The 23,207-nt window shown below is 40.2% G+C and overlaps 2 protein-coding genes across 3 annotated transcripts in view; both read right to left on the bottom strand.

Annotated features, from left to right (window-relative positions):
* kmt2d (lysine (K)-specific methyltransferase 2D) overlaps window positions 1-4,129 on the bottom strand; it is a 34,023-nt gene extending 29,894 nt beyond the window's left edge. The window contains exons 1-5 of one of the 2 annotated variants that reach the window (XM_014993300.2): window positions 3,392-4,129; window positions 1,139-1,221; window positions 585-693; window positions 241-443; window positions 22-131 (exon numbers count right to left, since the gene is read on the bottom strand). In XM_014993300.2, the coding sequence (XP_014848786.2) occupies window positions 22-131; window positions 241-443; window positions 585-693; window positions 1,139-1,187 (471 nt within the window). In that variant the 5' untranslated portion in view covers window positions 1,188-1,221; window positions 3,392-4,129. The remainder of the gene's footprint in view (window positions 1-21; window positions 132-240; window positions 444-584; window positions 694-1,138; window positions 1,222-3,391) is intronic. The other variant, XM_014993302.2, reaches the window with a different exon arrangement.
* Window positions 4,130-8,642: 4,513 nt separating this feature from the next.
* Window positions 8,643-15,390, bottom strand: dhh (desert hedgehog signaling molecule). Its single transcript, XM_014993298.2, has 3 exons — window positions 14,401-15,390; window positions 10,755-11,016; window positions 8,643-9,861 (listed from the first exon to the last, which is right to left on the bottom strand). Exons 1-3 carry the CDS (start codon window positions 14,707-14,709, stop codon window positions 9,092-9,094), a joined length of 1,341 nt encoding a protein of 446 aa, XP_014848784.2. The 5' UTR covers window positions 14,710-15,390; the 3' UTR covers window positions 8,643-9,091.
* Between the last annotated feature and the right edge of the window lie 7,817 nt (window positions 15,391-23,207).

Genomic DNA, 23,207 nt, shown 5'->3' with positions numbered 1-23,207 from the left:
GTTGATGGAGCGCAGACTCACCCGTTGAGTCCCTGAGATAACAGCTTTATCCACATCCTCCAGCTCCTCGTCTTTCGTCTGCTTCACCCCGTCTGACCACACCGCACACCAGTGGTGGACCCAACAACCCCCTGCTCATCGCAACAATAAACAGAAAATACCTCACAAATGTCAATAAAAAAGAAGAGCGTGACTGCCTTGCGATGTCGAAACGGCACAGAAACGCATTTTGAGCTTAACCTGAGTCGTCAAAGAGTGCCGTCAGACAAGAAGAGTCAGAAAAACCAATGGAAGACAGGTCATCATTTCCGGGCAGTGGCAGTGGGAAAGCTGATGGCTTTTGAGTTGGTCGCTCCAACGACGACCTGAAGTGTCGCAGTTCCCGCTGTCCAAGCAAACTCCGCTCCACACAATTACAAAGGGCACAGGCACGAATGCATTCTCTGTCCACATAATAATGATAAAAATAATAATAATAATAAAAAAAAACAAACATTTTAATCACTTTAATGAGAAGATACAAAAAAATGAACATAATCTTGTATTAAAGAAACAGGCAATTCTGAGGCAAACAGGGAACTTACACAGGTGTGCTGGAGGAGGTTGCATCAACACCAGACTCGTCTGCGGAAGGAGAGACTTTGGACGACTCCTGGAGGGAGACGGGCTGGTGTCCAGAGGCGCTATCATCTGCTAGCAAATACAAAAAATAAATAAATAAAACAGATATATAGAGATATCAAATTATTTATTACTGCTTAGTTCAAATTAAATTAGAGATCCATCTCCCCATAAAAAAAAAACTATATCCAAAATAAAGATGCATCAATAAACATAACAAAAAAAGGCATTTTTTTTCTTGTTCTTTTAAATATTAAATGCATCACATTCAAGAACTCCCAACTCATTTTGGATCATAAACACATCAACCAACAGAACAATTTTCTGCTGGATTAAAATTCAGTGCATCTATCCGAGAACATAACAAGCATTGTTCCTATTATTTGGTATAATCCTTAGGATTATCCCTAGGGTTAAAGAAATAATAATACTCAACAGAAAGAAAGTTGGAAATCAGTATCAATTAGAAAAAGCTTAATTGGAGCAGGTATGAAATGGAATACCATGATAACTTTACCTGTTGGTTCAGAGTCATTCTCTTCGCAGTTCGATTTCTGCTCGTCCATTCCACGTACAAATTTTGACCTCCTTAACAGAGATCTACAAAACAAAACAAAATTGTGGATCACAAACAGGGCAGGTACGAGAAAACTTTTAGCACATATCAAAATTATTGGAATGATTTCCTTTACTTCAGAAATGGGCAAAACCATCGAGATTAAGTCTGCTTACTTGAAATACCCAACAACTTGGATAAAACACTGACAGTAAAGTGTTACAAAGTCACACGTCTCAAAAATGCAAGGCACTGATTGCAATCTGAAAACCAAACAACTCAAATATTTAGAATAAAAACAAGCATCGGATGCACAACACTGCATTAAGCAATTCAACGTAAAAATACTAAATCAGCGACACAGCTAGTTTAATAAGACAGCCACATTTAGACTTTCCTGTGATCCCCATGTGTTAATTTCGTAGCTTTATTATTAATGCAACCGAGATTTAACGCCAACTCATGAAAATACCGCGAAGGTTACGTACGAGCGATCATTCAGAAATGGCTTTTTAACGATCCAACTTATTTACCAAGCGATGCATAATCCACGTCGATGAAGCCTCCGTGGACAAAAAGCCCTCGAGCTCGCAACTAAGCTGTGTATTATTTAATTAAACAGCCACAAAACGGGATACACAAAGAAAATACAACTTCCTTATTAAGAGCTTCCTGTTGCAGCGGAGCCCTTTTCGTGCAGAACACGGTCACTGAGAAATAATAGTTCCGCCATGGGATTGAAGCGCTCAACGAAACGCCGTAAAACAAACAATGAATGCGAATCGGTTTTAGCCACATAATAGATGAGAAAGGAGAGAACAATAAGTGCGACAACTCGTGTGCATATAAATACACGAGTAATTAATTTTCCAAGTGGCTCTTCGTGTATTACAAAACAATTGTGTCATAAGCCCTGAGTACATGCATTTCGTAATGTTTCCTTTTCATTGTATAAAAGTAAATGGAAGTAGATGACATCGTTTTGTTTTTGATTTCTTTGCTCTGTCTTTTTTTTTACGAATTCACTCAAAAGCACCACTCCTAAACAGTTTGAAAGCAAACGACGTTAACAAAAAAGATCATATTTAAATTAAAAATTGTAATTAATACGAATAAACATCAGGGGATAACAGTTAAGGTTAAGCAAAGATTTTTGCCACATCTATTTGAATGATCACGCATATATTACAAACATATCCTCATTTTCATGGAGGAAATACGAACAGAGGGGAAGTGATGTGTGGGGTCAAAATACTGTATTGGGGCCTTAAATGAAAATCACTCGAATTCAAATAAAGATATGCTCCCCGATCAAAACCTGGACGATCTTAAAGCAGGTTTTTTTTTAATTTTTTTTTTACAACTACAACCAAAACAAGACTCCACAGACATACACAGTAAAAACATCCCGAACTGCATCAAAATGAGTGTGAATGCAACTGAGCTAATGGACACAATCTCTTTAGCAGTCTTAACATTGCATCGCTGTTCTCAATCGGGAGCGAGAAACACTCGAAACACACTCCAAAACAAGGCGCACATTTCACAATCCGATACCCCAGCACTAACACGCTTTAAGACGACACGTTTCCGAAGATATACCATATGCTTTGCTATAAAGGAAAAACAGAATTGATCGAAGCAAAAGTAATAAACACGATGTCCACAAGACTTCACATTATAGTTAGTGTTGCAAACTAACTGCGAACAGTATTAAATCTGGATATAAAATGGTAATAATCAGAAACTGGGGTGTGCTGCTGAACTACAATAAAGAGTTTATAGCTGAATAATAGCAGAGCCAAGCACTTTCTCAATGTAAACACCGACTTCAAAGGGTTGGTTCCAACCAGCAATTAGACGCATCCATGTCAGTGACGAAAATTCTACAAAGCTAACAATTACCTATTGTGGCGCAGCTACAAACTTTCCCGAAGAAATCCCAAGAACCGAAACTACACTACGCTCAGGGACGTGTAGTTTTGAAATATGTCAACTGGATTTTACTTGGATCTCCATGTGAATACAAGCAGTGCAGAACAACCGAAAGAGAACACACAGGGTACCACAGCTAGCTTTCCAGCAATTAGATAGATTCATCTGGCAGCTAAATGCTACAGATAGCAGCGCTAACACCGGTCTAAGGTCAGGGTTAGTGTGTTTAGATCAGTATGCTGCAAGGAAATAAAGCATGCCACACATGTCCCTACCTACCTTAGAAAAATAATGTCCTCTTCTCATGCATCAGCAAGATCTAAAGAGCCACAAAGCTTCCGAAAATGCTGATGCTCGCTTCATTTTATGTACCCGGACTAACGCTGCGGCTAGCCCCGGCTGTTGTGAGAGTGGGGGAAGTGCAAGTCGGCGGAAGGCAAGTCAGTCAGCAGGCAGGCTTTGCTAGCTGTTTAACTACACGGACAACACCGTCGTTACCCGGCTAACCAACGGCCGGACTTCTGTAATGACCAGTCGGGGAACTTTTGTATCCAAAAGCAAGTCTCCGGCTAGTCCAGAAAAATGTTTCCTGGCTCCACGTAGCGATGGTGAACGTAGCTTGAGGGCTAACATTAGCAAGCTCCAGTTATGTTCTGGAATCTCACTCGAAGAGGTCGTTCGTTGCAGCAAGTTTGCATAAATTGTCTGTATCCGGAAAGTGCTGCGCTGAACTTTGTAGACAAGCCAGGGAAAAATGGTTTCCTTCAAGTTTTTTTTTGTTTTTTTTTGCCGAGTGCTGACTTTCATCTAACTGAATTTGCAGTTCAACTTTGCATGGGTACCCTTGTATTGGGTCACTAGCATCTCTTCTTTCCCTTCGCTAAACTGCGTTGCGTCTCCAAACGGCTGTTCCACTAAAGTGGCTAGCCTATGCTAGCTGTGCTACGTTATAAACAACTACGTCGAAAATTAATTCATCCAAACGAGCGATTCGTAATTATGCCTCACCGGAGCATATGTTACAACTTGGGGGTGATGCTAAAGAGATAAACCCTGTGGAGGTTGATCATTGAGCACGCAACATGGGATTTTAATTTCGAAAGCGCGGCCACTGAAATATGGTGGATAATAGATATTAGGTCATTAGATTTTCGATCCAGGGAAGCCATTTTTCATTAGATTGTTATGATTGTAACAGCAGAGCTACACTGGTATCCCTGTTTGTGAGTGATTTAGCTGGGTTTCACAGTTAAGAAAAAAACGCTTTCTGAGTTAATTCCCTATTTATACAAATTAATATTGGTAAGCAATTACAGCAAATGTAAATATAGTATTACGACAGTTTATTTTTATACTTTTTTTTTTTTACTAGATTTACTGAACGTTTCATGTTGTAAAACAATAAGATTTTTAAAAATCTGATCCTGACCAGAATTTGTTGGGAAACATTTCGTTTTGCCGAATCATTACGAAACTTAGGTGTAATCAGTGGAAAATAATTCAACATCTCCCTCTATGACACAATTACAGTGTTTGTACAAAGATTTAATTAAAAAAAATATGTCATGTGTTTAAATTGATTTAATTTGATACAGAAAACAAAATTTGTCTCCTCTAAATATACTGCCGTAATAAGCCATAATATGTATGGCTTATTATATTAACTCCAAAAACCACTGATTATTACTTCAACAAAAGGGCTTTTTGTATTGTTGTGAAATGTCATGAGAAAAGGAATGAGAAAGTAGCAAAAGAAAAAACAGTTCTTTATCTATTTTCAGAAGTTGGAAGTAAGTAGTTACATTTACTTTAGTAACTTTTTGGGGGGAGTGAGGGAACAGGGGGGGGGGGGGCAACTTCTAGGAATACTTTTGCTGCACCCGAAACGCTTTTTCAAATCTTTTTTGAATTTGAAAACATTTCTTCTGCTTTAGATGTTTGTTTGTTTGTTTGTTTGTTTTTTAAAATTATGTTCCAACTTTGTGGGAACAGCTTGAGGGATGATTCCTTTTTACTCCAGTACTCCACACCAGATCTCAAAGCACGTTCCAAAACGAGACGGATGAGCGAGTTTATTATGGAGGAAGCTAACTGGCCTTCACAAAGTGCTGACCTAAACCTGATGTATTAGATCAGAGATTGCAACCCAGTCCTTACTGCCCAACGTCACTGCAAGACATAACAAATGCCCTAGTGGAAGAATAGTGGAAAGCCTTCATAATTCCAAAACCTCATGGAGAGCTTTTCAAGAAGAGTCATCCATATTCTTAATCCATAATCCAAGTTTATATATATGTAAACAAAAAAAAATGAGCGGTTACTTTGGTCATATGGTGTTTATAATGCTTAGTCCACAGTATAGTATATTTTTGACCAAGTAACACTAGGAATCTAAAAAACTCATATTAGTTGTTTACTTCTTCAGGTTTTTTGCTTGGGCATAGCCTGCAGTTAATAAATGTGATAGGCAGTTCTTCTCTCGGTTCAACACCATCGTAGTCCATGTTTACCATAACTGTGAGTGGTATGAAAACGTAGGTGTAAATTTTAGTTGCCTATAAGATCCTAGAGGTGTAGGGTCGCAAATAGCAAAAGGGCGCCGTCTGAGTTGTTGCTTTTCTTCATCTGATGCCTTATCCATGTCAGAAAATTACTCAAAAATAAAACAAATAGCCAGGGAAAAATAAGTTCAAAACAGCTGCTCTGAGAATTAATCTGCTTCTCATCTTGACTAACACTCTCTTTCTCATTTAGCACTTAAAATCCAAGAACAGTTTGCCTACAAAGCCGTTTCATTTAGCAGGAAACTGTAGCCATTTCCCAAGCCCTTCTATAATCTATGAACATGCACACATGCATAGTACAAGGTTAGCTCTTGGTTTTGTAGGTAACCTTTCATGAAGGCGCCAACCTCCTCCCAACCCTCCTTTCTTGATCCCATTGTGAAAAGGCCTGAGGCAATACACACACTAAAGCTCTAATGTCATTTGGAATGACCCTGTGAACTTACAGAAAATGGGGAACAGCCTGTCCCACTGGAAGAAGGTCACAAGTTTGATCCACGGCCACTCCTGACACGTCTCAGAGGGGGACGTACAATCTAGAAGCAGCTCAAAACGAAGAGCCGCAGTAAAAGTAGGTTTTTTTTGTTTTTTATCGAATTCTTCAGTTTCATTCACTGTAGATGACAGAATTTTCACGGCTGCTGGAGCATTATCTGCAGTTGTGCTAGAAAAAAGAAATCTGATAGACTTTGAGAGCAGAGCACAGAAATAATGTAGAGTGTTACAGCTGAAACAAAATGTTCTGGTTTGAGTTAAACCTAATGGGTATTGTTGCTCCAACGTCAACTTTTCAACACGAAACTAAACGAATATGACATAATTTACAACACCCTCTACATTTATTTTCATTGGCACAACACTTGGTAGCAAGTAACACTAATAATTCATATAAACTAGAAGCAACTGAAGTGTTTAGTACTCTGCTCTTTTTTAAGGACATCAGGGTGTTAAAAAAAACAACCTATGAATTATAAATTGAAAACAAGTGACCTTTCCTTCATTACCTTTTTATGCTGATATATTGAGAAGCTCAATTTTTCTCCATGACGTCCAGTGGCATACATGTGAGGGTACATATTTCAATTTCAAGTTGTCCCTCTTCAAAATGGGAAAGACAAGAGAACCGCAGTCTTATCTTATTTGAGATTATGTTTCTGCAATAAAATATCAATTTATTTTAGGTTATTGTACACCAGAGATGCTGTTAAATTAGGAGGTCAGTGTACGGTGGAAGATGTTAAACCTCTGTGGGGTTTAACGTGAAAATGACTAAAGCTCTTCACAAAGTCTAAGGAGAATAAAAACAGCTTGCCAGCTTCTGCCTCATAAAAATTGTAGAAATACATACTATGTCTTCAATTTCCCCTACATTCATGAACCCCGCATGTGCCACCTTTGACTCTTTCAGAGAGCTGTCCCCACATACAGATTTTATTGTTGGAGATTTGCGCCAGCAGTTTTCCTCTGGTTCTGTTTGGTCAGCTAATGTTTGAGTTTCTCTTCGTCTGAATGCGAGGTGAACATGTTTTCATTTGGAAAATAAGGCATTACTGGTTCCAGTGACAGGATTACTTAACTCCCCATTCAGCTTTAAGACAATTAGATCAGATTTTGGAGGGGGCTGAGACTGGTTAGAGCGGGTTGACTGATTGGTCAACAGATCTGAACAGAGGGTGGTATTAAAACGCCAAGGTGCTCCTATTGGCCAGGCGATGAGGCCAATGCTTTCCCATCTGGCTCCTGCGCTTCAAGGATAATCCCCTGGAATACCTCCACAGATGTTTACAATGGAATATGAGCCTGGCAAGCACAATGCATTTTTTGTCTTTAGTTGGATGTTTCTAATTTTATTTTATTTTTTACACTTAAAATTTAAAGGTCACTCAATAAAAAAAAAAAAGAAATGGCAAAAAGAAGTCATAAAAAGCCTCTTTCACATAGCTGAGTTTTGTTTATCTGCGGTTTATCCTCTTAATATTTTATTATTGAGGTCACTGGGTTCTGGTAACATCCTACAGAATGCCTAATGCATGCATCTGATGTATAGTTACAGGGATTAACAAGGTACATTTTGCTATGTATATATATATATTAATATGTTTTTGTAGTAAATTAATTTAGTATTATGAAAAAAAACCAACTTTGTTATTTTACGTTTGAGAAACCACTTTATGTTATCCAGATGACAATACACAATTCCTCCACAAGGGGGTGTATAACCTCATCCTCATTTTATTAACGCAAGTCCATTACCTTTTCCATTTCTGTTTACATTTAAAGCATGTGTCTTGATAACAAATAAAATATTTTAGATCAAGTGTTTAATGTGCATGTTGGGGGTCACAGTTTCTCCTTAGGTGTATATTTAGGACCAAAAATCCCCAAAACCTTTTCAAATATTAGAAACAAAAAGAAAAAAAAAAAACCACACAAATATGCTTTTGTAAATATAAAATGGGAGTAATTACAAAACTACTAAGATCAGAATTCATCATATACACAAAAGCATGAAATTACATTTCATAGTCAAAATAAAATGTTTTCATATTTCCTGGCGGGTTGCACAGCGGAGCACGTTCCGCCTTCATACTTTCCAAGTTAAGGACATTTGCTGAAGAAAAAGTTTAAATTGTTTCATTTCTTATCTACTTTGCGACAGCTAAAAATATTGAATCCACTTGATTTAGACACTTGTTGCCCTCCAAACAAGCATAGTGTTTAAATGTAAAAGAACAGTAACTCAGACGTCATAAAACTGGCATAATTCAAACTGGAATTGTTGCACATCACACAGAGGAAACCCTTTACTCCAATAATCTCAAGGCGATAAAGTCAAGGAGTGGCACAGTTGAGCGTTTTGTTAACTTCTTTACCTTGCATGGACCTTAATCCTCCAGCCACATTTTGCTTAACAAGTCAAAGAGAAATCACTGTAAAATGTGCAGAAGCTAAAGAAAACACAAATATTGCATTTATGGAATTACATTTTTATTCGTTTGGTGATACGATGCCAAGTCAGTGCTTACAATACAAGTTGTAGAATTATTATAGCAATAATAAAATGCAACCTCTATATATTATGATTCATGAAGTACAAAAATAAAGATTCTGTTGTACAGGGAATTCATTCCTATCCCATCATATTTTTCTTTTTTTCTTTTTAATGCAAAACGAAATAACAGCTGTACAAATACTGACTGATATACAGTAATATTTGGTTTAAATCTTTTCTGACCAATAATTTCATTATTCAACATATCTTACAGACTGCTTATGTTATGCATCGACAGTAGATTAGCATACAGACAGTAGTGTAAAAAGCCAACCAGCAATTTCAGATTCTCACATCCTTCTTATCTGAAGGAAAACAAACAGCAGCTTTACTTCAGGTGTGGCCTGCAGTATGTTTCAACTTTTAAGCATGGAAAATGTCGGAGTCTAAGAAGATGCATGCAAATCTGTAGAGTAGTCTAGCATACCAGTGTACTTCTGATGTCTTCAAGGAGCACTGCTCTTGATCTTTCACTCTAAGAGGTTCGCTGAGATTGTCTTGCTTGTGAATACTTACTTTTTCTGTTGTGCCAAACTGTGTTGCAGTCTCAATGCCAGCTTTTTGCTGCCCTTTTACGTCTTCCCCCCAAAATGAGCGCTTCAGGGAACGGAGAAGCCGTAAAGGTCCAAATGCCCAGTGTGCAAGGTCGTGGTCCTCCAGCAGCGCGTAGCTGGACACAAGCACCCCGTCAACAAACATAGTTCCAGCTTCAGTGAGGGGCGCAAACACTCCCACACTTTCAGTAAGAGAGACGGATACAATTCGGGATGTTTCCGTTTGACCCCCCGGTGTGCCGATGAGGACGCAGTCCCCGGCTCTGGCTCTGCTCGCGAACACGGCCCGATACTCATTCGCGTCACGTCCACAGTCGGGGTCTAAAAACACTAAATGATGTGGAGTCACGACCAGTCGGTTGCCACCGTCCGCCTCCAGAGACAGAAAGACAGACCGGCTTTCCTGGTCCCGGTGCAGAAACAAGAGGACTTGGCTGTACACGACCTGACCTGTCCCAGACAGAGCCAGGATCCGGTCGCCAGAGGCCAGTGATGACAGAGTCTTCTGCCTCCCTCCAGCAACCGTCACCCGGGCCCAGCCTGGGAAACAGCCACCCCTCTCCACTGCTTCAGATTTATCTGCAGAGAGGATGAAACAGAAAGTGATCCTTACTGTCCTTAGCATTAAAAAAATATTTCAAAGGCGATACATTTTATTCTTCATGCAGAAGGGGCGACTCAGTAAATTAGAATAATTAAAAGTTTGTTTCAAGCTTTTTAAAATCAAAAACTAAGACTATTGTAAATGCATTTTACACAAAGGTCTGCAATTCAAACATTTGTTTCTGTAAACTTCACTTAATGTGTCGTAAAAATAATATCAACCTCCCAAAATGTTGTTTCTAAGAACATTAGGATGAAAGACTGTCCACGATTCAGGAGTCATTGACATCCTCCACAGGGAAGAAAGATACTAAAACTCATTGCTAAAGAAGCCGTCTGTTCATAGTGCTGTTTCCAAGCATTTAAATGGAAAGCTTGGTGAAAGGAAAAAGTGTGTGCACACAAATGCAATTCCGAGATATTTTTTTTTATATACATTTATATTTTCTCTTCTCTAGTGGCCTTTCTTTGACAGTGATTGGACATGAAAGTGAGTTGTGAGAGAGGAAAAGACATTCGGCAAAGGTCAACAGACCAGGACTCGAACCTGCTGCGGCCGCATAAAGTTACACATGGGTCGTACACTTCATGAGTTTACGGCCTCTATTAGTGCAACATTGACTCAGAGACGGCCCAGCAGAGCAGCAGGTAGAATCCCTCGGATATATGCTCCAAATACACAGAGCCATAACCAACGACTGAATGCAGACACTGCTTAGTAAGTCACAATTGTCAAAATTAACAGAATATTGAACGTAATGAAGTTCACTTTTTGAAATGAATTACTGAAATAAACTTTTCATAATATTCTAATTCACTGAGATGCACTTGTAAGTAAAAAAAAAAAAAAAAAAAAAAATCTAACTTACCTGCTTTGACCGAACAGTGGATGTGATACCTAGACTCATAATGGACCCAGTCAAATCCTGCTTCTACAGCCAGCTGGGCCAGGATGCCGTACTTCTTTGTTTCTCTGTCGTCTGTGGTTATATCCACGGCCCGGCCTTCGTAGTGCAGAGAGCCCTGAGGGTGGTGGCCGTCTTCATCCCAGGCCTCTGTCACGCGCAGGTGCACCCCTGGCCACTGGTTCATCACGGCAATGGCCAACCTGTTTAAACAGTCCTTACATCGCTGCAGGAGAATAAAACACACGGGTGGAAGGTTTAAGAATAGGAGAAATGCAGACTGTTTTCAGGCAGGTACAGAGCCACAAGCAACTGTTCATGTTTTAGACACTTCCTTGTTTAAATTAAAAGGATTGGTAACCAGTGTGCTGAGGAGAAATGCAGGATTTTGAATGAAGTGTATTAGAGCAGGAACACATCTAAAGACGTACCTCAAACCCACTGACCTCGTAAAGGTCAGTGGGTTTGAGGTACGTTGTTGAGGACCGCTGGTGTAGAGGACAATATGAGCTTTTTATAGTTTTACATTAGCAAGCACATGCTCCAACACTGCATTAGTTTAACAGGCAGAGTGCCAGAACTGCCCATTATATGTCTTGACATATCTTAAGAACTATATATTTCTCTTTATAAACATCTTAGACTAAAGATCTTACGGAATTGATATGATTTTGGTTAAGTTTCCATGTTTTTAAAAACTAGAACTGCACAAAATATCGACTCACATAGGGAAACAAACTTGCAAGGACTGCTTGAATGTACTATTTGGTGGTCTGTAACTTTTAAAGCTCCATGCATTCACGCCCTGTAATATTTAGTCGTTTGCATGGGTTTTCATTTGGTGCATCGTGATGTTCTTGGCTAGAGGTCGTAGTTTTAAACTCAAGATGCACCGATCAGGCACTTACTGGCTCTAGAAATCAGTATTTTCCTTGACAAGAAGGTTAAAGATGGTCTGCATTTATATAGGCACACACCCCGTTTTTACTAAACTAAAAAGCGAGTAAAAGTACATGCTGTTGGCTGATGTTTTTAATCAAGCAAACCTAGCTATGATACATTTAATGAAAAAGAGCAAGGGAAATCTTGCCGATTCCAATCTCTTATCGATCGATTGAGAAACGTCTCTCGCAGGGAGCTCTCGGATGTCTTGCGTCTCCATTTGCAAATTTGAATGAGCTTTCTATGGCGTCCGAGCCGAACTCATGCTCATGCAGCAGACGTTTGCAAGCTTCCTTAAACAGCAAAGGAACTGCTACAGTTACCAGAGCCATGTATCCAAATCTACACCTAAGTATAGAGACCGATAAAACACAGTTCCTCCCTCGCTCTGCTAAAGGCCATCTCAGCTTTGTGCAAACAATCAGACTGCAACCTACTGTAGCCAGTTTAGCACATTCTTTGGTCTTTTCAACAGGGTGGCAGAATAATCAAGGCCATTCTCTGCCTTTCCAGATTGTTCCAGGCTCGAGTTAGACACTTTCACCCCTGAGACATTTGATCAAATGTGTGCACAGTGACTCTTAACACCCCCATGGGCCATAATGTTGCAGTCTGTGTCAGCATTGTCGCAAAATAGAGAGTTGGGGGGGGGGAGTGGAACAAAAATATGATGACAGCAGCAGCATCTGGGATGATACACTCACTACTTCTTCAGTGCATGATCACTTTAGTCATCTTGTGGCCTTTACAAGTAATTTTAAAATATATTTGTGCAGCAAAATGATGAAAGGCAAAAAAATAAATAAAAAATAGAGGATGAGAGCAAGTTCAGGAGCTCTGTGAGAAGAAAGCAATGCAGAGGAGGGTCGAGGTTGAGGCGAACGAGGAGGCCAGAGGGGAAGAATGTATGGGCTTGGACTTGGGAATGTGACAGAAAGAGTGAGAAAGAGTGAGGGGCAGAAAACAAACTGGGTACATTTCTCTCGCAATGCCATTGAAGAGAGGCGTTTCATTGTCACAACCACAATAGTCGCTTTTCCGACGGTGCCATTACTTCAGCAGGCGGGAATTTTAGTATAGGCGACTTCTTCGGAGTTCTTGAAGTGACGCACAAAGAGCGTCTTTCACGTGTAGGGGGGGTCATATGCACACATTCTGATTGGGTACACAGAGGGTATGCACATACAATTAAAGATTTTCATCACGTACAATCACTCTGGGAGGACGAAGCAACACAGACCTACATCCCAAACATTTACCAGAATCCTCCGTATGATGGATAGAGCTACATCCGATTCAGAAAGAGTTCGGCTGAAAATGTGTTTTTTTCAATACCCGCAATTGTCCTTTTTTTTTTTTCCCCCCAAAGATCAATACATTTGGGGTTCTATCCCTAGTAAGCAAATACAAACGCAAAAACTTACTGGCACACAAGTGGATTTTTGTTCTATTAAGACAGGGGTGCCCAAAGTCGGTCCTCGAGGGCCGGCTTCCTGCACGTTTTAGTTCTCTCCCTGGTGGTAGTAACAACCTTTTCAGCTTGTCAATGTTCCTCTTAGGCCTTCTAACGAGCCATTACTTGATCCAGGTGCATTAAACCAGGGAGAGAACTAAAACATGCAGGATGCCAGCCCTCGAGGACCGACTTTGGGCACCCCTGTATTAAGAGAACAAAATCTGCAATTTAAATATTTAGTTTTCAGTGTCAACATCTTTGGCTAAAGATTAAAAAGGAGTTTCTGTGGAGGAGCTGGTGCACAGCATTACGTCCCGATTGTGTAATCTATAAAAGATGGAGGAGGGAGTACAGAGTTTTAGCAAACATTGAGTGACGTCCTTTGATTTGAGCTGAACGTAACAAACATAGCAGAAAGTATATGAGCTACAAATCTCAGCCAGCGTTTAAATACAAAAGATTTTTTTTTTAAATCGACAGCAACACGCTGATCAATTGTCCACACATAAAAAAATTGACTAATTTGTCCTTGATTGGCAAGCGGTTGATCAAATACTAAATAGAATCAGATTTTTGAGTGACCCGATCAAAACTCCCACAGATTTGACTTTTTCTTTCTTTTTTTTTTTTTTGATTGAGAAAGTTTAGGGAGTATTCTTCAATGCCTATAGATAATCTTGTAATTTATTATTTTTATGTTCTGCTCTCGTTGTTAAAGACGAGGAAACACGTTCTCTTTCAATTTATTTTTCATTCAAATCCACCTCAAAGAGCAAGCAGCACATCTTTGTGTTATATTCCTTGAAATAACAACATCCAAAAATCAGTGTTGTGGGGCTTTGTTTAATGGCAATGCAGAGGCCCCATAGGAGGGAATCCGCATGCAAAGAAGTCATCTGGGGTTCGAATCCCGACCTCCTGGCCCATTTTCTGTCAGATTGCGGTCAATAAAAGAACGCTTGTGCCAGAAATGTTAAAGTCAGCCAAAATCAGATTTGACTATAAAAACTTTATAGTCAAATCTGAATATCTGATTTAAATACTCTCAGATATCGACCAGGTAAAGCCTGATCAGTGCAACTCTATTAATTGATAGTACAAAGACACAAAAAACATCCATCTGTCAGGCCACACTGTTCATTTTCCTGGAGTGGAAGTGTAACCCAACTGAGACCAAGTGATAAATGTAAATCCACAACACACCAACCTCACCTTAGTCATGACTCGATCTGCGCTCGTGTTCTCCTCATCCTTGAAGACAATGTCTGGGTTGTAGTTGCACACCAGCTGGTTGAAGCGCTCGGAGTTGCGCAAGATCTTGCCCTCGGCCCTGCCACTGGCCCCCAGGGTGTTCTCAGAGAAGTTGGGGAAGAACTGCTTGTAGCGCATAGGTGTGAGCTTCCTGGGCCTGGAACGCGTGCCGTACCCAGGACCGGGTCCGCATCCCTGGACCACGCCTAGGCAGGTACAAGCAGCAAGCAGGCCGAGCGGTGCCAGGCGGGCCCACCAGAACTGCTTCATTGGGGAGGGTTGGAGCTCAGAGGCTCAGGATGACAGCCCTGTTCCAGGTGTGTGACAGCAACTGAATGAGGGTCAGATCTTGGTCCATACCCAATCATGGATAACTGGTGCTGGTATTTTAAAATAAACTTAAAGTGTGCCCATTTGAGGTATTTGGATTGTTAAAAAAAAAAATAATAATAATAAATTAGAAGTTAAACTACAAAGTGGATATTGCTTTTAACAGTCCCAAAAAGTGTTCCGACTGGTCGAAGTATCTAAAAAGTTTGACATCAGGTATTTAAAGTGATGCAGCATGAGGGTTTCTGAAGAAGTTTCTCAGTAGAGGCGCTGCGTTCCTGTGCTACTCTCGATTCCTCCACAGGTGCCTGTCTTGACGCAGGTGTTTTGAAGGGTTTTTCTGCTCACTTACCGCTCCTCTCCTCTCTCCTCTCCAGCTCCCCTTTAGGAGGCGCACACACCTAAAGCCCGACGCTTCCCCAGACTACAAATCCCTCCTCTGGCGCTGTCATCCTCTTTTTGCGTCCTAATTTCTCGCGTCTTTTGAGATCTTCTCTCTCCTTCGTCCACCCCCTTCTGTTCTCAGCGCTCCTGTCCACCTTGCGCCAGCCATTGGGTCTTATTAGCATCCGGACAAGATTGCCCTCCCTTCCTCTGCGCGCCACAGCACACGCCTCCAATTCAGCCATACAAAGAACATATGATGTTAACACAATGACCCCAACCCCGTCCACGTCAATTACCGTCTCGGGAGGGTTAACCCTTTCATGGATGAGTTATGATAGCCTCACTAGGGATTTGTGATTTCAGTCGGGATTTTTAAAGCAGGTGATTTTTCAAGTTCAGCTGCGTGTTTTAATTTGAATATGTTTCAAAAGTTAGCTTAGTTCACTAATTGCGCGTCAAAATTAAAACATTATTATTTATAATATAGATTAACGCCACAGAGAAGTGTAGACATTTACTTTTGTTATGAAAAGGTGAAACTTTGTTTCTATGAACATTATATAAGATCAATAAAATATTTTTTTCTCAACGGAAATGGTATGACATTGCTCATTTATTTATTTGATTTGATTTATTTTAGCAGGTAATTTGACTGAGAACAACTTTTCATTTTCAACATCTTGTTCAGAAAAAAAACAAACATTATGGGGAGTCTGTTGAACTGACAGTTAGGTAAGGTACGGTAAACTTTATTTATGTAGCGTCTTTCACAGGATAAAACCACAAGGTGCTTCACATTAACACAACCGTAAGAGAAAAACAAAACATAAAGGAGAATAAAAAAGCACGCAAAGCAATTATCCAGTAGGAAGTAGTAGTAGATGTCCACAAGGAGGATCAGTCATAAAAGCTCATATATTAACAAGCTGGCTGTTGACAGATTAATGGAAAGTTGAGTAGAAGGAAAAAGTGCCTTGAGAGGTTTGTGAAGCAAACCACTTTTAATAATTTGCTGAACGTCACGAGAAACGGACTGCAGCTCCTTTTCTAAGGCTCACTGAAGTCAAGTTTATCAAGTTTATTTGCATTGCACATTTCAGCAACAAGGCAGTTCAAAGTGCTTTACATCATAAAAACACAAAAATACAAAGTCAAAGAACACATAGTCAACAGTTGAAGTATTACATTTTGTCAGGTGCCATTGTTACACATCCGAATGTTAATTAATGTTTAATTTATTATAGTTCAAAAACAACTCTGAACAGGTGGGGGGTTTTCTGGAAGTTTAATCCAGATTTGTGGTGAGTAGAACCTGAATACAACTTCTCAATTATAAGCTAAAAATACATTCCCATTATAGAAAATATCTGCAAAAAAAACAAAAAAGTGGTTTAGTTTTAAACCACTGCTAAAACTAAATTGTTCTGAAAGAAATTTTAGAAAGAGTGAAAACAATCTCAGGAAATTGTTCTGAAACTAAATTGTTTCTGAACAATTTAGTTTTAGCAGTGGTTTAAAATTCAGTGAACTATTGACAATGATGCATGACGTTCACTTTAATGGACAGATAATTAATTGCAAAACGTAGTATCAGCACTTTAAATTTAATCAATTAAGCAAGTCCTTAATTATTGATGATTGTTACAATTTACGTGGAAAATGTTGTGGATGTCATAAAAAGTTTCTGTAAGCTTTCTCTGCCTTCCCAGTAGGTGGCAGTGTACTGATCCAGTGAAATGGCTCAAACATGCAAATCTATCATCAACACCTCCACATGTAAAATAAATCTGCTTTTAAAAGTTGTTCCCCTTTGCTGTGTTTACTGGACACAAGAGACTTAAAATTGTAAGAATTAAAAAAACTTAAACTCCTGAAACTGCAAAGCTGTGCCCGATAAACTCAAAGGTTCCCCACTAGCTTTGCATTATCATCTTTGAGATACATCCTGAAGAGACATGTCATTTGAACGTACATGACCTTGCTTTTCCTTGCTCATCCCGCCCACTGGAGTAATTTATTAATAGACTGAGTTGAAGGTGAGAGGACCTAAGAAGGAGCACAAGTGTCCTGCCTCGATACCCCTGACCGTGACTTACAGTGTTGCCTTCCTGTGTTCGGGGAGCCGGCCTGACCCCATCTGACACCCAATAACCCCCCCAAGACCTCATCACTGGAACGCCCCGCGGCCAGATTGCCAACTTATTATTTTTATCCACCTCGAGACAATAGATGGGAGCCTCATAAAATGACTCCGATAATGACAGACGAGAGAGCAAACATTGTGTCCCAGGGGTGAGACATCTGCAATCACAGGAGGAAGCTGAAATTAATGGCAGATTAAAGGTCAGAGTTTCTCACAGCGCTATCTCTAGTTTCCTGAGACACACAAGGCTCCATTTTTGAACTAAATTTCCTTTTCTCCGGTTTGGTTTGGTTTGGTCATGTGCAACACCTTGCAATAGTATTGAAACCCTTTGGACATTTTTTTTTTGTTGACAGACTTCTTTGTATTTTATTTTGTTTTTGTGACAGATCAACACAAAGTGGTGGAGCCGAAGAAAAATGGCTTCAGATAAAAACCTTACTACAGATTCTCAACTGGATTTAGATCTAAAGTCTAATGGAGATGGTGTGCTCCAGTTAAATTCCTGTCTTAGTCTTTTGACGCTCATGTCTTGGAGGAAGACTAAAACAAACAATTTTGGGACTCATCTGACCAGTTCACTTTCAACTTGTCCTTGTGTCCCCTGAACGACTTGAGACAAACTTCAAATCTCTCAAAAACATTTTTCTTCTTGCCACTCTTTCATTAAAAAGACCGATCAGAGGGAAGCAAAACAAATAACTGGGCCACAAAATTATGCTACCTGAGTCACGGATCTCTGAAGCTCCTCCAGAGCAACCATCAGCCTCTCGGCTGCTTTTCTGAATAACACCCCACATGATTCTGTGCATTCATTAATGTTGACTTACAAACCTCTGAAACCATCACAGGACAGCTGCGTTTGATCAAAATACACACGTAGGCTGTTTCTAACGTCAACTGGTTTCTTTTGATCTTATTCATAGGGGGTCAGAGTAAAGGGGACTCGTTGTAAATGCATGCCACAAAATCATTTTTATTACATTTCAGTAATTATGCACTAATTTTTCCTGCTAGATCATATCACATGAAACCTCAAGGTAAGGCTTGTGGTTGTAACGCGATAAAATGTGAAAAGGTTTAAATTCTTTTGCAGTCTTTTATATTTCCTAACACTTTACTCTGACTGAACATGAGGCTCAACTATCTAACAGAGGTCTTAAAATAACTGATTGAAAGAACATTGTTTGATCCAGCGGTCACCGAGTTCCACGGGGATCGTGGAAAGGCATCCACGTTTGGGAGAAGTTTCCAGATGATCCCAGGATGTTGTGGGGAGGGGTGGCGAAAGGCAAGGCTGCATCTTCCTGTCCTTACAGTAAACACAGAGGAAGCCTCGAGTCTGGCCCGAGCGATGCAGATGAGAGATATCGGCCTCCGTAACAAACGCAGAGAATGACCCAATCAATAAAGGCAACAAACACTTTCGTATCTACAATCGTCCACTGCAACTTTTCCTCTTCAAAGCCGTTTGAAGGGTGAACGATTTCCATCAGGCTTGAAAGGGAAAGGAAGGAAGCAAACATCTGTGGGCTGGAGATGGAAATAAAGTCATTATTATTATGCGTTTTTTATTATTATTTTGGTACCCCCTCCCTCTGCCTCTCTCTTGCTCTTAACTTTTCACTCCCCAGATTTCAGGATGGGAGTGCGTGGCTCGGTGAATAGATTTGTTTCCTGCTCGGCCGTAGCACAGAAAACGAGATCTTTCCTGCTTGTGTTAGCTTTCCCCGCTTTGTTCTTTTCCAAACGCGTTCACCTGAACCGCTTGCTTTCGGCGACTTGCGGGAAATCAAACCCGCTACCCAGAGCTTCCGTTAGACGTTTCCACCTTTCCACCCTTCGTGACGCGTTTATCGAAAAATAGAACTTATATTTGCAAAAAAAAAAAAAAAAAAAAAAAACTGCTGGCTTTGACATTTCAAGTGTTTGTCTTTCTCTGGGAGCTGAATGGACACTCTGCAGGAGCAACTTCCTCCGATGGAGGCCGTTTCATGGGTTGTGGAGGAGGAAAGTCAAGGAGCTGCCATATTCCACACACACACGCGCACGCACACACCTACCCTCTCTCTCTTTCTCTCTCTCACACACACACACACACACACATCCTTGCTCTCAGCCCATAGCCACACCACCCTCTCCACTGTCTCTCACCATGTTATCAGTGCAGGAAGAGGCAGGGTGGTGCATTCTGATGTGGCTGTACACACTGGATGATTCTTGGCTTCTGTGCTGTGGTTTTGCATTGGGTATTACGTCAATAAAAGCCGGGTGGGTATTTCTGGTGATGTGTTGAGTTTTGCATTTAAAAAGTCCAAATTATCAGTGGCTACTGGTTACCATTCTGTTCAAGTTCTGTTTTTTTTTTTATTGTTTTTTTTTTTATCAGCTCTGATGAAAAATAGCACCGGTGAGCCGAAGCTGAGATGATGCTGCACAGACATGAAGAATGAAATATAAGGGCTGGAACATCCTGTCGGCAGACAAGAAGGTCAAAGTTTGGATAAGACATACCGTTCTGCGTGAACCCTGGCCATGAATCGGTGGAAGCCGCACAGAAAACATACGATTTGCTCTCGATTCTCCACTGAAATGAATCCCAGTGAATTTGCGATATCGTCTGTCCCACCCTTTGTGCCACGCTAGAGTCCCCCCCGCCCCCCAACAAAACAAAGGCGCTTCTGCGCCGTCCGATTGTGTGAAGTGAGTGTGCCGTGAGCGTGCACACAGGATGGCGGGCGGCTGCGGCAAACGGACAGTGTGGCCCATTATCTGTTGATTAGCGAGCAAGTCTCGCCTTTTCCTGAGTGATTTTTGTGTTAGCAAGTGCAGAAAAGAGGGAACAACAGTCCCTAATGCACTCTGGCACAAACATCAAACGGGCGACTGTCAGGAAGGCTAATCTGAGCCTCTTTTCCCCCCTTCATTCCCATGTTTTGACAATAAAGATAGCCTATCTCATCCCATTACAAGCTGCCAGTTTCCCGCCTTGTTCCCGATATGCCTGAAATCTGGTCCTGTGGACTGTGTTGCCCAGTGGGACTGCTGGGACGCTTCGACTGAACTGTGTGTAACCTTCGTGTTGCGTGGAAGAATAAATCCAAGGTTTTGATTTGTGGTAGGTTGTAATATGCTGTGCCCACCACACGCCAGCGTTTTAAAACTTTTTAATTATCGGCTCTGTCTGTATGACCGAGTTTTGGGCCAGCGGTTATTTTCTCAGAGACTTTTCCTGACCGGTGAAGGTCAACACACATGTGCTTCACTTAAATGTTCTCTTGTGTTTCTCATTTTGAAGAGTGGCTAAGAGAAATGGACGTCTGTGTCAGATCACACAGTATTTAAACCACATGAAAACACAGTGAGTTTTACTCCACTGCAGTCAGACTCACCTGCTTTGGAAGAATGCATTTCATTTCAACTCTAGGATCATTTCTAAATTACAATGGCCTCTGAAAGTTTATGCAGCAAGTCTGGTTTGTGGAGACTTGAGAAATAATAATAATAAAAAAGACTTTTGTCTTGACTTTGCCTATTTTTATCAAACGTAATCATTAAGTATTAAGTCGAAGAAGAAAAATAGGAAGATACAAGTGTGAAAACGTGCAATAATCTGGTCACGCATGTGTTTAAACTAAATCTTGAAACGCTTTCTAATTCAGTTTCAGCATTTAGTCTTTGTGAGTTCACACCTGCCATCAATAACATGTAATTTGATCAGCTTTAAACAGTAATAATAATAATAATTCACATCCTTTTAGCTAAAGCCATAGTACATCTGTATGTATGAGGCCTTTTGTTCAACATTATATAATTTTGTTTACTTTAAAAATATCCACTGATTTAGAAAGGGCCATGATCTGTATTTTGGCTTAGCTTCAAGTGTATAATTTCAAATAGAGGAATAAACTATGTCCTAAGAATCACTAATAAAAATACAACTAACTAGAAGCACTCTAGATTTCAAATAAAATAAGCTTATTTTCAAAGAACAGTCATGGTTCACAATCCAGAAATCTCAAGAAAATCAGGTTTTATGTTTTGTTAAATTATCCAGGAAATTAGTCAAAGTTTAAAAAGATTAAAAAAACAAACAAAAAAAACAGCTTCTGTTAGGCAGAAAGAAGGTGCCAAATTGTCCCCAGTAGGGCTACTGTGCACAATGCAAATTTTAACATTGACGCAATGTAGTCATAGCAACAGATAATACGAGTGCCTGACTGGCCTTCCTGCAGTTCAGATATAATTCTTTAAAAAAAAAAATGTATGGTGTATCACAAAAAGGAGAATCAAACGACGACCACAAAGTTCCAGGGTGGCTGAAATATTTCATTCAGCAACGGAACATTCAGATTCTGTTCGCAAAACTGCAACAGACAGCATTCCCAGTTCCCAACTGATGAAAACATCCGTCTACAAGCAGTTATTTTATATTTTTGAAGTTTGATGCTAAATTGAGCTGAATGCCGTGGAAATGGGAATTGTACAAACTAGCTAAACAAAAAAAAAAAAAAAGATGACACGTTTGTTTGCTGAACAGAAAGATGGGTTGAAGCACCAGTGCCATACACTAGGCAACATTTCTGCTGCCTGTAGCAAAACGCAACACACAGATTTACTCAGACAAGCAGCCTGTCTGGGTTTGCCTCTTTATACACATGTCCTTTCAGCAATGAGGACTTAGGGCCACCGAGCAAAAGTAACAGCAAGATATTTTAGACACTGTTCAGGTCGAGCTTCAGCTCACGTCCTCCTGAATGTGCCTTGGTTGTGCCACTTGGAAGCACCTTAACTCTTTATGGGGCTGTGTAACTTGTGAAGCAATTTCTACAGTATTTTTTTTTATTCCACTTAATAATATACTGAGATGCACGACAAGCAGTCAGCTTCTTCAACAATAACCTTGTGGCAGTTCTCCTCCTCGCAGGGTGTAAATCGCTGTCTGGTAGCACTATGTCTGAATTGAAAACATTTAATTGGCTTGATTTTCCAAGCAGCAAAATTGGGGGTTTTGATTACATGTGTGCAAATACTCAAAAAAAAAAACTATTTAAATGTAATGATTCTATGATTTTCACAGCTGCAATATGGAAATAAATGAGCTTTCTGATGGTACCCTAATTTATTGACAAGCACATTTTTCATTTTCTTTCAGTGGTTTTATTTAGGGTTTTTTAAATGAACTTGTTAACATCTTTTGTTAAAGACATCAGTCTGTCTCCTTTCCTTTTAGACTCTGGCAAAAGGTCGCACCTTTGATCTGTCCTACGTGTCACTTGGCCACAAGGTTTACCAGCCTCCAGCTGTAGCGCTGATGTTACAGCGACATTTTAGTTCATTTCCTTCAAAACCAAAAGGAAGCAGAATTGCAAAACAAATAAGCTTAATTAAAGCACCCAACAAAAGAAAACAAATGCAAACAAAGAAAAGAAAAAGAAAGGAGGGAGAAATTAATCAGACTTTGGGTTGGCTTGACTTGAACAGACTTCAAGAAAAAAAAAAAAACGGGAGGACGGGAAATGAACAAAAGGCAAGGAAGAGGAAAGGACGAAAGGAGGAGGAAAAGGAGGATGACGAGGAGTTAATGCGAGTGAATGTCCCCTCTCTTGATTTGAAGGGTTTTCTTTTTATCTGGCGCTTGCATCAGAGCGGGGAAAGCGTGGGCCACGGCCACAGCGGCGTCGTGGGTGGACACTGCTGACAGATGGGGCCAAAATATGGCTTTCTTCTGCTGCTGATTAAAGAAGTGCAACAAAAGGGTGGAGGGCGCACACACACACAGTACGAGTCGCAGCAGATTGCTCACAGCGTTGTTACACTTCATAAAATGTAACGGCATCAAAGGCATGGCTTACAGTAAAAAGGCATATTGATGCGTTTCCAACAGGGGCACAAAAAAGATAAAAAG

The sequence above is a fragment of the Poecilia mexicana genome, unplaced genomic scaffold (genome assembly GCF_051168715.1).
Source record: "Poecilia mexicana isolate PSO_F unplaced genomic scaffold, ASM5116871v1 scaffold_7, whole genome shotgun sequence".
Taxonomy (NCBI): domain Eukaryota; kingdom Metazoa; phylum Chordata; class Actinopteri; order Cyprinodontiformes; family Poeciliidae; genus Poecilia; species Poecilia mexicana.
Note: the sequence above shows the minus strand (reverse complement) of the source record. Positions and strands in the feature narration are given on the sequence as shown.

Excerpts from the sequence above, each read along its gene's own strand:
- dhh (XM_014993298.2), bottom strand. The coding sequence starts at position 14,709 with ATGAAGCAGTTCTGGTGGGCCCGCCTGGCACCGCTCGGCCTGCTTGCT. Across the intron at positions 11,017-14,400 it reads CAGATCGAGTCATGACTAAG|CGATGTAAGGACTGTTTAAA; the intron begins GTGAGGTTGGTG and ends ATTCTCCTGCAG. Across the intron at positions 9,862-10,754 it reads CCACTGTTCGGTCAAAGCAG|ATAAATCTGAAGCAGTGGAG; the intron begins GTAAGTTAGATT and ends TCCTCTCTGCAG.